Consider the following 13,381-nt stretch of genomic DNA (forward strand, 5'->3'; position numbering starts at 1 on the left):
GTCTGGAAACAATAACCAGAAGGGTTTTTTTTGTTTTTTTCCTCTAGCTCCTGTTTGGCAACAGGGTATTTTGATAGTCCAGACAAATTCTTCTGGGAGAATCCATTAAAATAACACTGAAGTCTTGGCATTTTTTTTTATCCCATTTAGACACAGATATGGATACAAGAAGTTTACAGCTGGTTGATGGTTTCAGTTAACAATGACAGCAAACAAAGGCATCTATGTAACCACTGAACAAGAACATGACAGCAAATATCCCCAGAGGATCCTGCTAACATACTTGCTCATACTGTTGTGGCAAGGGAGGCTGAGAAAACATTCTCTATGGCCAATTACTATTTTTTTATTGTTTTGGATGCTAAGGCTACCACAAACACCAATTAAGTCCCCAGAAACAGACCTGTCCTTTGGGAACCAGAGAAAGCCTAAATTGCCTCAGGCAACCAGACAACAAAATGCCTGAAGCTGCTTAGGATGGATGACTCCTGCCATCATTGGATAGCTTTTAAGACCTGGTTTCACTAATCAGACCTATTTTTTAAATTTTTTATCTGTTCAGTTTTAGAAAGGAAGTACAAAGGTTCCTAAGATGTAAAGGGCTGCGTAACAAAATTTAGGCTGGGAGAGGAATCTCTTCCATATGTTAAAGGAAAAATATTCCCAACTATCTCCAGTTGGGCATCGTTTAGGCTGACGGAGATTTCACTCTTCTAATTGATTTTCCAAAGCATTGCCTTCTTCCCATCACCAACTGCCTTCCTTGATGTGCTCCAGGCAGCTGTCCACCAGCCATCATCATCTCCTACCCACAGGCACTGGGCAAGAGCAGAAGCTGCATGTATGAAGAAGGTACCAGTTAGACTGTGACTGGCACGTTGCACGGGATGGGCTTTGACAGAAATGCTGGGAGAGGTTATAAGCAAAGCAGCCTGTTAGCCTCAGCTTTGTATCTGGGCTTATTGTGGCAATACTAGCATTCAAACACTACAAATAAACCAGCATGACAACAGACGCCCAGTTTCAGCCATAGCTGCTGCAAGCCAGAATTAAACAGCACCTAAAACCAGAAAGCCAATGGTAGAAATACTGGAAAATACCAAGAGGTCCCGAAACTAATGCCTGGTTTATTCTTAACACATTTTCCCAGCACAGGATTTCTGGACATGGATAACACATACAGTGACGACGTGCATGCACATGGGTGTATCCGTTCTATCTTCAGCTGTCTCTTGCTGCGGTATGACTCAGCTCTGTGTTCTGTTAACCACTCCTTTCTGAGCATTTGAACTGACATCTAATTCATTACGAGCAATCTGCTTTCACCACCGACAACCTTCTGCCTGCTGATACAGATATTTGATAGACCAGGCACCATTCATGGTCAGTATTTACTGCAGGTAATCAAAACTCAGGTCTTTGACTATGAAAACAAAATGTTGGTTTACCCTAAAAGTACAATAGAGTCATACCTTCCAAGCTGTCTTTTGGTTTTTTCTTTTCAAAATGTGTGTGTCAAAGACCCGAAACACTCAATTAAAATGGTATCACCTGATTATGGTGAGCAAAAAGCTTTTTTCAGCGTGAAAGAAGGGAGCAGAGGAGATGGTACTATTCCACTGTTACAGAAGCCAAGAAGGAGAACTTCTGATCAGATCAAAACCAACATAATTTTATCAGTGCATAACATGTTCTAAGAGCAAACAGGAAGTTACATGAATTAAATTAAACATAAAAATCACCCTTACTGTTATTAATGCAGTAGTGCTGAAGTAGAACAGCACACACAACTTCTTGCTGTCAAAGGCTTTTGTGCCGCAGTTAGAATAGCTGAGTCCTCTCGCATTAAAGATGATGGAACCAACGAGAGAGCACCATTTTGAAGACGGAGAAAGTAACCTGAAGACACAGAGCTGCTGGCAGGGCTACGTCTAGTACCCAGATCTTTCGAGCCCCATTTCAACATCCTAACCATGATGCGGCAGTCGTCTTCATTGGGCTTGAGCAGGTACCTTTACCAAAATACAGCAAAACAGCTCTCAAACAGGGAGGACAGGGAAGCTTCTCTACTCCTGTTTTGCAGGAGTTGAGTGTTGTCTTACTGGTTATATTGGCAAAACAATGTTAAAGGTAGGCAGGAGCTAGGAACCCTGTTACCCCAAGGATGGGTTTTAACAGTACTTTTGAGCCTGCACTTCGTAAGGTACAGATCAGAAACAATCCACGTCAAGTCGGACTGACAGTCCTTCAACAACAAAATTGCTGGAGGATAGTAAGGGACTTGTGAGTTTTGTTCTTGTTACTTGTAAGGCAAGGCTTACTATATCTCATCGTGTGCAGTTAAGTTGGCACTACCTTCGTGGAAAACCAAGTCCAACTGCAATGGGACTGCCTATTCTCTCCAGTAACACTATTCATGCCCTTTCAGAAGTTGTGGACACCACAGGACCATGTTTCTGCTTACACCATGTGCATTGCATTATGAATGCAGGCAACTTTAACCTGCAACATCTGTTTCCATGGCAATGGGACTGCATCAGCAATCCACTGGGTTTAGTTTAGGCCATCTTCACTCAGGCTTCAGCACTGCACATGAATCGTTACTGTTAACAGCAAACCAAGTGACGTCACTAGTAACCATGGTGCCCACAGCTGAGGTTTCCGTGTGCCCTTTGCGCTCTAACATGCATCCTTCACGCATGACAATCATTTTAATCCAATTAGTGCTGTTAAAAAAAAATAATACATGAAGGGCCAGTGTCAATACTTATCTAGCAAAGGAAGGTTAGTTTGAGTCAACAAGATAATGATCAGAACATGAAGCTTTACAATAGCACTTTGACTCCGAGCCTCATTGTACTGCACACATAGGAATGAGCTGAAACCCTGGGGAGGGGGGAAAGAAATCTGTTCCTCATCAGTGGCTTTATTAATAAAGGCAAAAGAGCAGCTGTTTTAAACATCCTCCTTCTAGGTTTGATCAGTGCCTGGGCAATACACGGCGCTTCATTCCATCTAGGCAACACCCCTTCCCCCAAACACTGGCACTTCTCCAGCTGAACGTAAAACCTGGTCATAAGTGTTCCTACCATCCAGTTGGAAACAAACAAAAGGAGTCCTAAAATGCGAAAGAGAGTGTTGTAAAGTGTGTATGTAGGGAAATAGAAGATTCTCCATCCTGGCAGAAACCTAGTCATAATGCCATGAAAAGACGGCCACTTTCCAGGCTGCTGGATCAGATGGCCAAAGAGGACAGCTCTGTCGATATGGAGACATTTCACAGAGACCCAAGACTTTGCTGACCATGAGCACAGCCTCCTCCAGATCCACTCACTTTACAGATCAACGAACCACCTTCACATCCCTGCCCACCACTGGGTTTGGAAGCGACGCATCCTCCTGGCAGATCAGAAATCCCAGGACTCAGTCTCAGCAGGAGCGGGGGGCTGTCCTACACGCTTTGCGGCTCAGGGGTTATGCTCAGAGCCAACGGGACAGCCAAGTACCTTTTACCCTTCCCCCTCACGACAGTCTGGTTTCACTGAGGATATCCAAGCACAGCTTATTAGGCAGAAGATTTTGATAGTAACCATAAATTAGTTAGCATCTGTCTTCCCAGCCTAGCGCTGCATAGCTGCAATTTCCAGGAGGGTTCCCCTTTGGGTCCTTCCCAGCTCTGCAGGGAGCTGCCATCTGATCACCTCCCTGCCTGCAGCAGGGATATTGTGGGGCTCTTCCCTCAAGTTTACCAGACAAGAATTGGGACTATCATATAGGAATTGCTGGCCTTTTGTCCCGTGCTTCAATCGCTGCATGATGCTGCCTCCAAGGAGATATTAAGCACACAAGGCAAAAGAAGAGGTGTCACCCACGAAGGGTCTTCTTGCCAGAGAGAAGCACATGTAGAGCTGCTGTCTGACGGGAGGTACGTTAGTGTCCAGGAGATCCCCGGTCTGTTCCTGCCACCCCTTCGCTCTCCCGAGAGCTGTTTGAGGTGGGGGTCACAGCCCCTTGCAGCTGCAAGAACCTCCTCCCTCTGGGTTTTCAGCCCAAAATCCTGCAAGACTCCCAGCCAGCAGAGCAAAGCTGAGCATGTAGAAGGCCCTGAAGAAGGGACCATTCTCACCCAAGCAAGTGCGGGTTACCCGCGCCGCAACTGCAGCACCATCATTCTTGGCTGCTTTTCTTGTAAGGTAAAACACGTTCCTAAAAAAAGCCCTAAAAGTTAAAGGCAGGACAGGCTGTCAGCAGCAGACTCTCACAAGACAGAGCAGAAATATGCGCAGCATCAATTTGTACAAATGTTGTATGCGCTGCATTATTTAGAATCAGGTCTTGATATTAATGAAGCTGTTTGTACAAAACCAGGATATTTTGGGGACAATCAATTGTGCAGAACTATAAATAATTCACAGCATTAAGAGAACTGTCCTCATGGCCACTCATTAATCACTCCGCCTTACAAAGACACCCAGTCACACTCCTACGGAGCCAGGGCTGGATGTGCCAAAAGCACATGAATTAGGAATCACTTTATTATGGAGATACCTCAAACTTGTTTACCCCACATGCTCCATCTTTCAAAATGTCTACTACACTTCCAGCTCAGTATTTCATCTTACCTTGAGTATTTCCTTCCCTGTCTTTAAAGAGATTTTTCACTGTATTAACTATTCCACAGATGCTGTGAGCATTACTGTCCCTAGTTTAAAGGGAGGTAAAGCAAGTTGCCCATTATTACATTGTGAGTCAGAGACAAAATTTCAACTTGGGGTGTTCTGCATCAATTCTGATCCTCTGACTACATCCCTTAGATTTTTAGGAACCCAATGCAACTCTTCACTAACAATAGGCTGTACGCTAAAATATTGTAGGACTGCCTTAAAGAAATCCCCACAAGTTTCCTAATACTTAATTCACTACTTGCCTTCAGGTATTTGAAAAAGCGTGAACCTAATCTGGGTCAACAGTCAAGATTTTGCCCAGAGGTAGACAGGTCAGAAATGTTCTTTTGCAAGAATAAAATAAAGAAGGAAAAAGGATTTTTGACAGCCACAAGCTCAGGAGGATTGTCAGCGCTGCATCCTGTCTTAGAATCAGTACAAATCTGAGGTTTAAAATATTTTTTGTGTTATAACCTTACCTCAGCTTCACTCAGTTTTGTTAGAGAGCACATGAACTGTCAAGGCAACACAGTTCACTACTCTAAAATCCATCTTTTTTCCACCAGTATGTGAATATGTATGGAATAACAGCCAATTTAAGAACTGTTCCAGGATAACGGCTACAAAAAAAGATAAAAGTAAATGCAAAAAAGATGTTTGCTATTTCTGTATGTTTTCCCAAAACGCTAACCTGTATGGCTGTCGCTATCACCTGCGCAAATTAGACCGCAAGTCTGGTAGCACTGAACATACCTGTACCGCCCTCGTTTCAAAGCTAAGCAACTGCGAGCGTCTTACTCTCCTCTTTCGAAAGGACGCAAGCCCTCGTGATCACAAAGAAAAGGTTATGAAAACCAGAGGAAGAAGAGAGAACATAGAAGTCACAGGTTTTGAATGCTGCAGCATAGAAATTGGCAGAAAAGCTTCAAACCAGGCTTTTGCTTTTAGACTTGTGAATCTTCCAGGGTCTCTGGAGCTGTCAACAGTGTCACCTGCTTTTCAAATTAAAGCATATATGTCTGTCTGTCCAGATGGCCAAGGCATCTGCAAATGAAACAAAAATAATCAGCCATCCTGTTCTTCAGTGTCCAGAGATGAAGGGTTAATTTGTTTTCCCCCACTCAATCAATCTTTCGCCATCTGCTGAGCCCGCTGGCAATTGCTAAGTGTAGCTAACAGTTTAAGGGACATGACTTTTGCACCCAGATATCAGGACATGGCCTTAAGAATTACCACCACCGTGCACGTTTTTTAAGTCTGTCCTCAAAGGTGCTACCTGAGAGCTACAGGCAAACAAAGGAGAAAACAGGACAGCGCAGCGGTCTGGAGACAGATGATGGACAAAACCAGGATCCTTCGGAAAAGAGGGAAATGACTCAGGGTACTCCATCGGCAGTCACGACAGGTGGGTACAGCACACCGCAGATGCTTGGAAACATGCTCTGATTTTTCAGGGAAGGCAATAAATGCAAAGCCCTGAGGGACTGTAGGAGAGAGGCTCATGGTAAAAGATGAGAAGAGCCCTCGATTCCCAGGATCCTGCCCAGTTCAGCAGACAGTGCTGAGCAGATGGGTTATCTTTAACAGATTGCCTCAAACAGGGGCCACAGTCCTTCTCCAGTTGCGGACCCTCGAAGCGCTGAATGACAAAGTATTAACGTTATTAGCTTATAAGGACGACGCAGCATCTTAAAATAAGCCTCATCCTCAAAAGGCAATCACTAGGTCCAGAAGAGTATTTTTAAAGTACACTGTCTTTGGAGGAAGGTCACAAGTACTCAGAGAAGACTGCATGGACAAAATGAGGACCGGAGTTATTTACAGCAGAGAAAGCAAGCTACGCACACCGATATAAAAATAAGATTTAATAATAAGAGGAATTCTCTTGTCTTATGTAAGGGTCAGAAGGGTAACGGTCTCTCGGAATCTCATGGCATATGGAACCGCAGTAATGAATGGTATTAAGATGATAAATGGACTGACCTTTAGCTAATAACATACTGATCTTTCTGACAAACACATTCAGATCTTGGAACACAAGCTTTTATGGACAGAGACTTAACATTAAAGTGTGCGTTGTTTCTGGGGTGAGGGGGAGGCATACAGAAAGGTAGGTTTCCTAAACACACAAGAAAAGGAAGCAAGTGTTACAGGAAAGGATAGCTGCCAAGACACAAATATGGAGGACACTTTGAGGAGGAAGAATTAAGAGACCCTTTAATAAGATCTATCTAATGTATGAAACAGAACGGTCCTATCCTTTGTGCCTGACAGGCTTCAAAGTCCTCGCAGAGACAGAAATATTGCACGTGCCTTTGATGCGATGTGCAGTCAGAGGAGACATCCAGGACAGAGTCCTCGGTTCAGCATTTCTGCAGGAAGAAAGAAATTCCTACAGATACTTACAATTGTTCCCTCCACAAACAGTTTGTGCTTCACGAAACTCATTTCAGCGCTCCTCTCTAGTTGCTTTCTGCTTACTTTAGGATAGGCGCCTGCGGTTCCCCCAGATCAGACTGCAGCTCTCCCAGTCCTATGGGCAACTCTCAAGGTCGAGTTTATCTAGAGATCTCTCACCCTCGGAAGCAGGACAGGCTTTAAATGTGAGTACAGATTTTGGGAAGAAATTACACTACCAATCTATTGTCTAGAAAAGAGGTACAGAGAATGATTTCACTGTTTTGAAATGTTTTGCCTGTTTTATGCACCAGAATAAAAGCGGGTCACAGTAGGAAGGAAGATCACTGGTTCCGAGCTCAGATATAAAAATTAGTATGTTTTAACTGGATAGCAAAAGAGACAAAAACTCCGCAATGATGAAAAAAAAAAAACCCTTGTGTATATGGAAGAGCTGAGACCTAACTGCTCTGCGGCTAACGCAGCAAGGGCTCCCAACCTGAACACGTTGATAACACTGTGTGAGAAGTTTCCCATGAAAATATGGATATTGATAGCCTAAAATTTAATAGAAAAAAACCAATTCCATTTAGATCTGCTAGGCTTCAAGCAAGTCAAGGGTACATTATGCCCTTTGCTGTAATGTAAAATTAACTTATTTATGGAAGAATTTAAGTGCTACTTAAAGTACCGAAACCACTATCTCTAGATAATATTTCAGAAGCTAGCAGGAAGCAACACTTAAGAGACTTGTTGCTCCCCTCCCCCCACCTTCAAATTAAAAAAAAAAAAAATTAAAAAGCAAAGCAGCAGGCCACTCGCCTGAGTTTTCACAGCTTTATACACCAGCCTGGAGAACTTTAAGTATAAGAAGAATTACAGAGCAACATGGCCATGCACACAACGATTTATTGCATGTCTTGCCTGCCTAGTGGCGCAGAGAACCAACAGAGATGCTGGATTATATACTGCACAATTTTAATTCCCCCATCCAGTAAACATAGTAAATAAGAGCACAGCCTGTCCTGGTTTAACGGAAGGATCCTTTGCTACTTGGGCATGATGCTGCTTACATCAAATCTGGTGGAAATTTTTGTTAAGACTTCTAAGAAGAAGGAGGGGCTGCTTTCTCATGAAAGGAGACAACAGCACCTTCCACTGCAAAGCAAAAACCTCCATGAAAACATCTTTGAAAAGCGGCCGCAGTACTACGGCTTGAGTCTGAACATCCCCGCCCACACGGCTTTGAGGCACTGCTTCCACAGAAGGGGTTCCCAGAGCCACTGCACGGGCCAGTTGCTTCATCCCTCCGGTGAGAAGGTCCTTTTGGAAAACTTTCATTTGGAGGACACTGGAATCTAGGAAAATTATCTGACTTCTCTTAAAAGAGCAACTTTATACCAACGGGTTTGGAGTTTAATGGGGATCTTCACTCATGAGCTTGGAGTTAAATGAGTGAGCAACTTCAAGTACATGCTTAAGGCTCCCTAAAACCCTTGAGGAATAATTGTGACATCTCCTTTTTACAGCGTTGGAAAACCGCTTGTTACGGGACCAGGCCGACTAGTGTCTCCAGCAATAATGACTCCGTACTGTACACAACAAATGCCTTTGAAATGAACCTTCTGCTTTTAAGAATCGCTCCTCTCCCCGAGAACTACTTTAAATCATTCTGTTCTACGTTTTAGCCAAAGATTTCTAAGAAATGCCTCCACACTGCTGTTCTATACAGATATCTCAGCTTGTTCCCCTAAGGGGGTTCAACATACAGAACTTGTTTCTCCTGTGGCCTCCTTACGCATTTCAGAGGAGAAATAAAAAGACAGACATGAAGCACTTTCTCATTCTCAGAAAAGAACAGAAGCCATGCTCCCCACTGCTCTCTCCCCAGCGCCCGTCTCAAAGACAAAACCTCCACTTTTAAATCAAACTGAAGAAAAAGGGCATTTGATATCATGGTCTAGGAAAAGCTCCCATTGAAGTCAGCAGGAATCTTTCCACCAATTTCAGGAAGAGTTGAAGCAGATCGCTACCAAACACTAAGAAACAGAATATAAACTCCACATTCTACCCTAAGTGTTTTTTCTGGTTTCGTTATTTCTTTTTTCCAAATTTGAGCCGAGACTAGTATTTTCAATAGAAAGCACAGCTAACTTTTCCTCTTGTACTACGTGTACACATAATGCAGTGAAGTCACTTGCTTGTCATGCACTTCTCTAGCTCACCTGGACCTTGGGCTACTTAGCGAACATTGAATGTTTCCAGCTTACTCCGCTGCTCCGAGTAAGTGGAGGGAGATCAGAGACCTGACTTGACACCAGCTATTGCACCTCATCTAAGAGGAAACCTTATTTTGCTGCATATCAGTGCGCTAGAAAATTAGAGCAGGGCTGGAGCGGGGCTGGACGGCAACTCGGACAACAGCTGAGCCAAATTTGGAGGCAAAAGTTGTAACAAAATAAGTACAACAATATTCAAAGCAGCTACAGCATTAGGAAAAGATACACAAAAAGAAGCCACCTAAGACAAACGTTTACTCATTTATGCTAACATTTAGGTTAAACACACAAAGATGATACATTTGTGTCAGAAAAAGGAATTTGACTGCTATTACTGGAAAACACACACTGTACACTGTTTTAACAGGCAAGTCCAAGTGCATGAGTCCTTAAAGGAACACGGTTGAATGGTCAGGGGAGAAATGAGGGAGTTGTGCTTTTGCTTTGTTTTTTGGGGTTTGGGCTTTTTTCCTTAATTCATTTTAGTTTTTAAGCCAAAGCAGCTTTTTCTAGCATTGCTTCATCCTGCCACAGAAAGCAGAGTTCTACTGCAAACTCAGTATTAGACGTGTGCTTTGCTGGATGAGCCAAATTAAATTTTATTTAAAGCATGGGACAATGAAATAACACTTCAGATTCATTTCCTTTTAAAAACGCTCCTGGTTGGATTTCAAACGCTGGGAGAATACGGGCACAGAGGATTTGAGTTACAAAACCCCAACATTTTAATTAACTTCTTTATTGAAGACATGGAATTCAACAAAAATTCCCATCAGTATTCAGAAGCCTATTAAAAATAATCCAAGTTTTATGCCTAAAGTGATTAGTATCTGTTTCATAGTGGTACATAAGCAAAGAAATATTACATCTAGATTATTCCCCCCCCCCCCCCCCCCAATTCAAGGTTATACTTTTCGTTTACCCTCTCAAATTTATACTAGGCTGTTTCTTCCCAACAAAAGAGCACGAGCCTTTGGTTTGCAGCTGGAACTGGTATGACCAGTAACCACAGGCCAACTGGGAAGCAGTGGCTGCTTAAGCCCTACAGCTTGAACACTTCCAAGCAGGTACCCGCACACTTAGGCTCAGTGTTTCTTTCCATAGGAACAGTCTATCCATGAGCCGTTGCTTCCCCACGCATCTCAAACAGAGATTCTCTAATTTAAGGACAAGAGGAGGCAGGTCATAAACTGAAGTCTGTATTACTTCCCCCCCCCCTGCTCCTTTATAAGCACACAGCAAACCTCAAATTTAAAACATCTAATTCTGCAGCAATACTCCACTCTTCCACACGAAGCCCTGTGTTAGCCTGCACCCATCCACACAGGCTGAAAAATTACTGACCTGTATCATGTACAGCTGCGCAATTCGATATTCTTCCACACTCATCGGAAGAGGAATACGATATTCCTTTATGAGCATTTTGAATACAAAAAATCTTTTGTCCACTCAGAAACACAATCCAGAAGCTTTTAGGAAAGGCTCCTTAAATAATGGCAAGCAAATGCATTGAGGATCCCTGAAACAGAGTGACAGAGAGAGAAAGAAAAAAAAAAAAAAAAAAAAGAGAGAGAAGCAGTTATTTTCCATTCTTATTCGAGAACATCCTATTAAAAAAAAAACCCAGCAAATATTAATTTTTGTAATAGCAATAAGCTTAATAGCAGAGAGAAGAATCCCTGGAGTGCTACCAGACCCTTGGTATCAAATTGAACACAATCTTTTCGAAGAATTTTGATTTGCTTCAGGGGATACCATCAAAGCTATTACCCTCCTGACCTTTGCCACTGTATCAATCAGACTTTCATATGCAACAGCATCTCCATGGAAGAGATGTGACAAAAGCTCAAAATGAATAGGCAGACCTTCTGTTGCTAGACAATAAAGTATCTCTCCAGTGTCAGCAACACACCAGAGATGCATCCACTCAAAGGTATCAGGTTTTATCCTCTCACATTCATTCAGCAGCAAAAAAAGGCAAATTAGACTTCCTTGGCCCTCAGTAACATCATGATGAAGAAAGTCATTTGGATTCTACAGTAAAGACAGCAGAAGTGTACTTTTCTTCCCTGTTTTATCCTGAATTACTGTCTTGGTAGGATTCCTTCTTTTTCACCTCCAATGTTGTCTACAGGCAAAATCCTCCTGCCACTGATGTTGATACCAGACTCACTTTTACACTCACACTGCATAAGAACATTGCCAAAGGTCAAACTGTAACGTAAAAAAATCCCATCATACCCCGGTTTGAGGCAATTTAATAAAATTATTGCTTAAGAACACAGGGAACACAGCATTTACTACATCAAGGGTTAAAGCAATAACTTTTCAAATATTCTTAAGACTCCCTATGGGCTGCAGATAAAGGCAACAAAAATCATGTAAGGAAGGAAAATAAAAAACCACCTAGGTGCCTGGTGAGGAAGAGAAGACACAAGAAGTGAAGCTGTCTGCTATCAGGCCAAATCAGCCTCAGCGAGCTCTGAGGACCACTCTCCCAGCATGCAAAGCACTCGCCCCATTCCTTCTCATCACCAAAATCCACCTTTCTGCTGTGCCTGCTTATTGGAAGTCTTCAGGTACAGCCACTGGAGCAAAACCCGAGCCCTACGCCTCGGGGGGGGGGGAACGACAACATAACAACAACAAAAAAAATACCAAAACCCCCAAACAAACAAACAAACCCCAACAGAATAAAACGAACCAATTTATCTAGTGGATTAAACCATGGTCTGGGAACCAGGAAGCCACACTGCTATCAACAGGCCTCAGCGCTACTCGGTGTTTGCACAGCACTTCACCAACCTTTTACAAGGTTTAGAGAGGTTAAAATGCATGCCCATGCTCACAGAGCAACCAGGGACAAAATCCAGTATTTATAACCCAGGTCTACTGATTTCTAATCTGCGTAGGACTCAAAGGGCACTGCAACATCTCCGTCTCGCATCAGACCTGACCCACTGCTGAATTTATGCAGGGGCACTGCTCACCGCATCCCAGCCGAAGAGTTTGCCCGACCCAGGCACGCAGCCCCCACGCCGCTGTGCCGTTAGCTTGCTTTCGTTTGATTGCCACATTTCTAATTTGGCAGTAAAGCCAATCCATCCCAGACCGAGTCTTCTGGAATAGCTATCCGTCTGGTGCTGCATCATCTAAACAATTTATTTTCAAATTCAATTATCTGTTTCATTTTATTGCTGTCAGAGCGATCTGTGTGCGGGGGGGGGGGGGGGGGGGATAAGAAAAAAAAAATCTTTGCCATGGCAAACCCTGTAGAGAATAATTCTGGGAAGCTGAGCTTCCCAACGCTGCCGCGCCTATGCACGGAAGTGTGTGCATCCATGTGCACGTGCAGGATTTCCTCCATCAAACTCATCCTCCAGAACAGGTGGAGATAATCTCATTAGGTGGCTTTTAATTAGCGGCATGGCAAAGAACAACAATAACCACCAGAGGATGGATCTCAAGCACTGGCCCGAGATCTGCATTGGTGCAATGCTAAGATCCCAACTCTTAGAGCCTAAAGGCAGTGGGAGACTCAGCTACATCTCTTGAGCAGTTCGTTATGCTTTAAAGGTCTTTGAAAGTTAGACTTAAAAGCCTCCCCCTGCTTCCCCAAATGCTCTGAAAGCGATTCTGCTCCCACCCTAAGGACATCAGTCACGTCTGCCTTTGCTGCTTGCTAAAAACAGGATATTTCTATCGATCGGAAGAGATGAATAAAACAAAAAATAGAACCTTAAAAGCAATAAAATGGCAGGAAACCAGTACTAAGATGGAAAAAAATGTGTTTATAATGAAGTGCTAGGCAGGTAATAATTCAGACAGCCAAGACACAAGAGGGCTTATTTTATTACAGACTAAAAAACGCAACCATTTCGGCCCCGAGCAGGCACAGCAGCAGCCACCAGCAGCGGCCTCGAAGCACCCAGGGCGCAGACCACGCCTGGCCGCAGCAGGGGCTCCTGGTCCAGCTTCCTGCTCGGCTTCTACCAGAGCCAAGGTTTTGCTGTCAAGATCCCCTTCAGGTTTCTACTTCCC

At 43.5% G+C, this 13,381-nt stretch overlaps 1 protein-coding gene across 12 annotated transcripts in view; it reads right to left on the minus strand.

The window, feature by feature from the left end:
• The window catches only part of PITPNM2 (phosphatidylinositol transfer protein membrane associated 2), a 142,164-nt gene that overhangs the window by 60,296 nt on the left and 68,487 nt on the right, over window positions 1-13,381 (minus strand). For 11 of the 12 annotated variants that reach the window (XM_087754945.1, XM_087754950.1, XM_087754949.1 and 8 more), the window contains exon 3: window positions 10,685-10,859. The exons of the other annotated variant lie outside the window; for it this stretch is intronic. In XM_087754945.1, coding sequence (XP_087611071.1) covers window positions 10,685-10,762 — 78 coding nt within the window. In that variant the 5' untranslated portion in view covers window positions 10,763-10,859. The remainder of the gene's footprint in view (window positions 1-10,684; window positions 10,860-13,381) is intronic. 12 annotated transcript variants of the gene reach the window in all.

This window comes from Nipponia nippon, unplaced genomic scaffold (assembly GCF_047370975.1).
Source record: "Nipponia nippon isolate SJK-2023a ecotype South Korea unplaced genomic scaffold, ASM4737097v1 scaffold_18, whole genome shotgun sequence".
In the NCBI taxonomy this organism is placed as follows: domain Eukaryota; kingdom Metazoa; phylum Chordata; class Aves; order Pelecaniformes; family Threskiornithidae; genus Nipponia; species Nipponia nippon.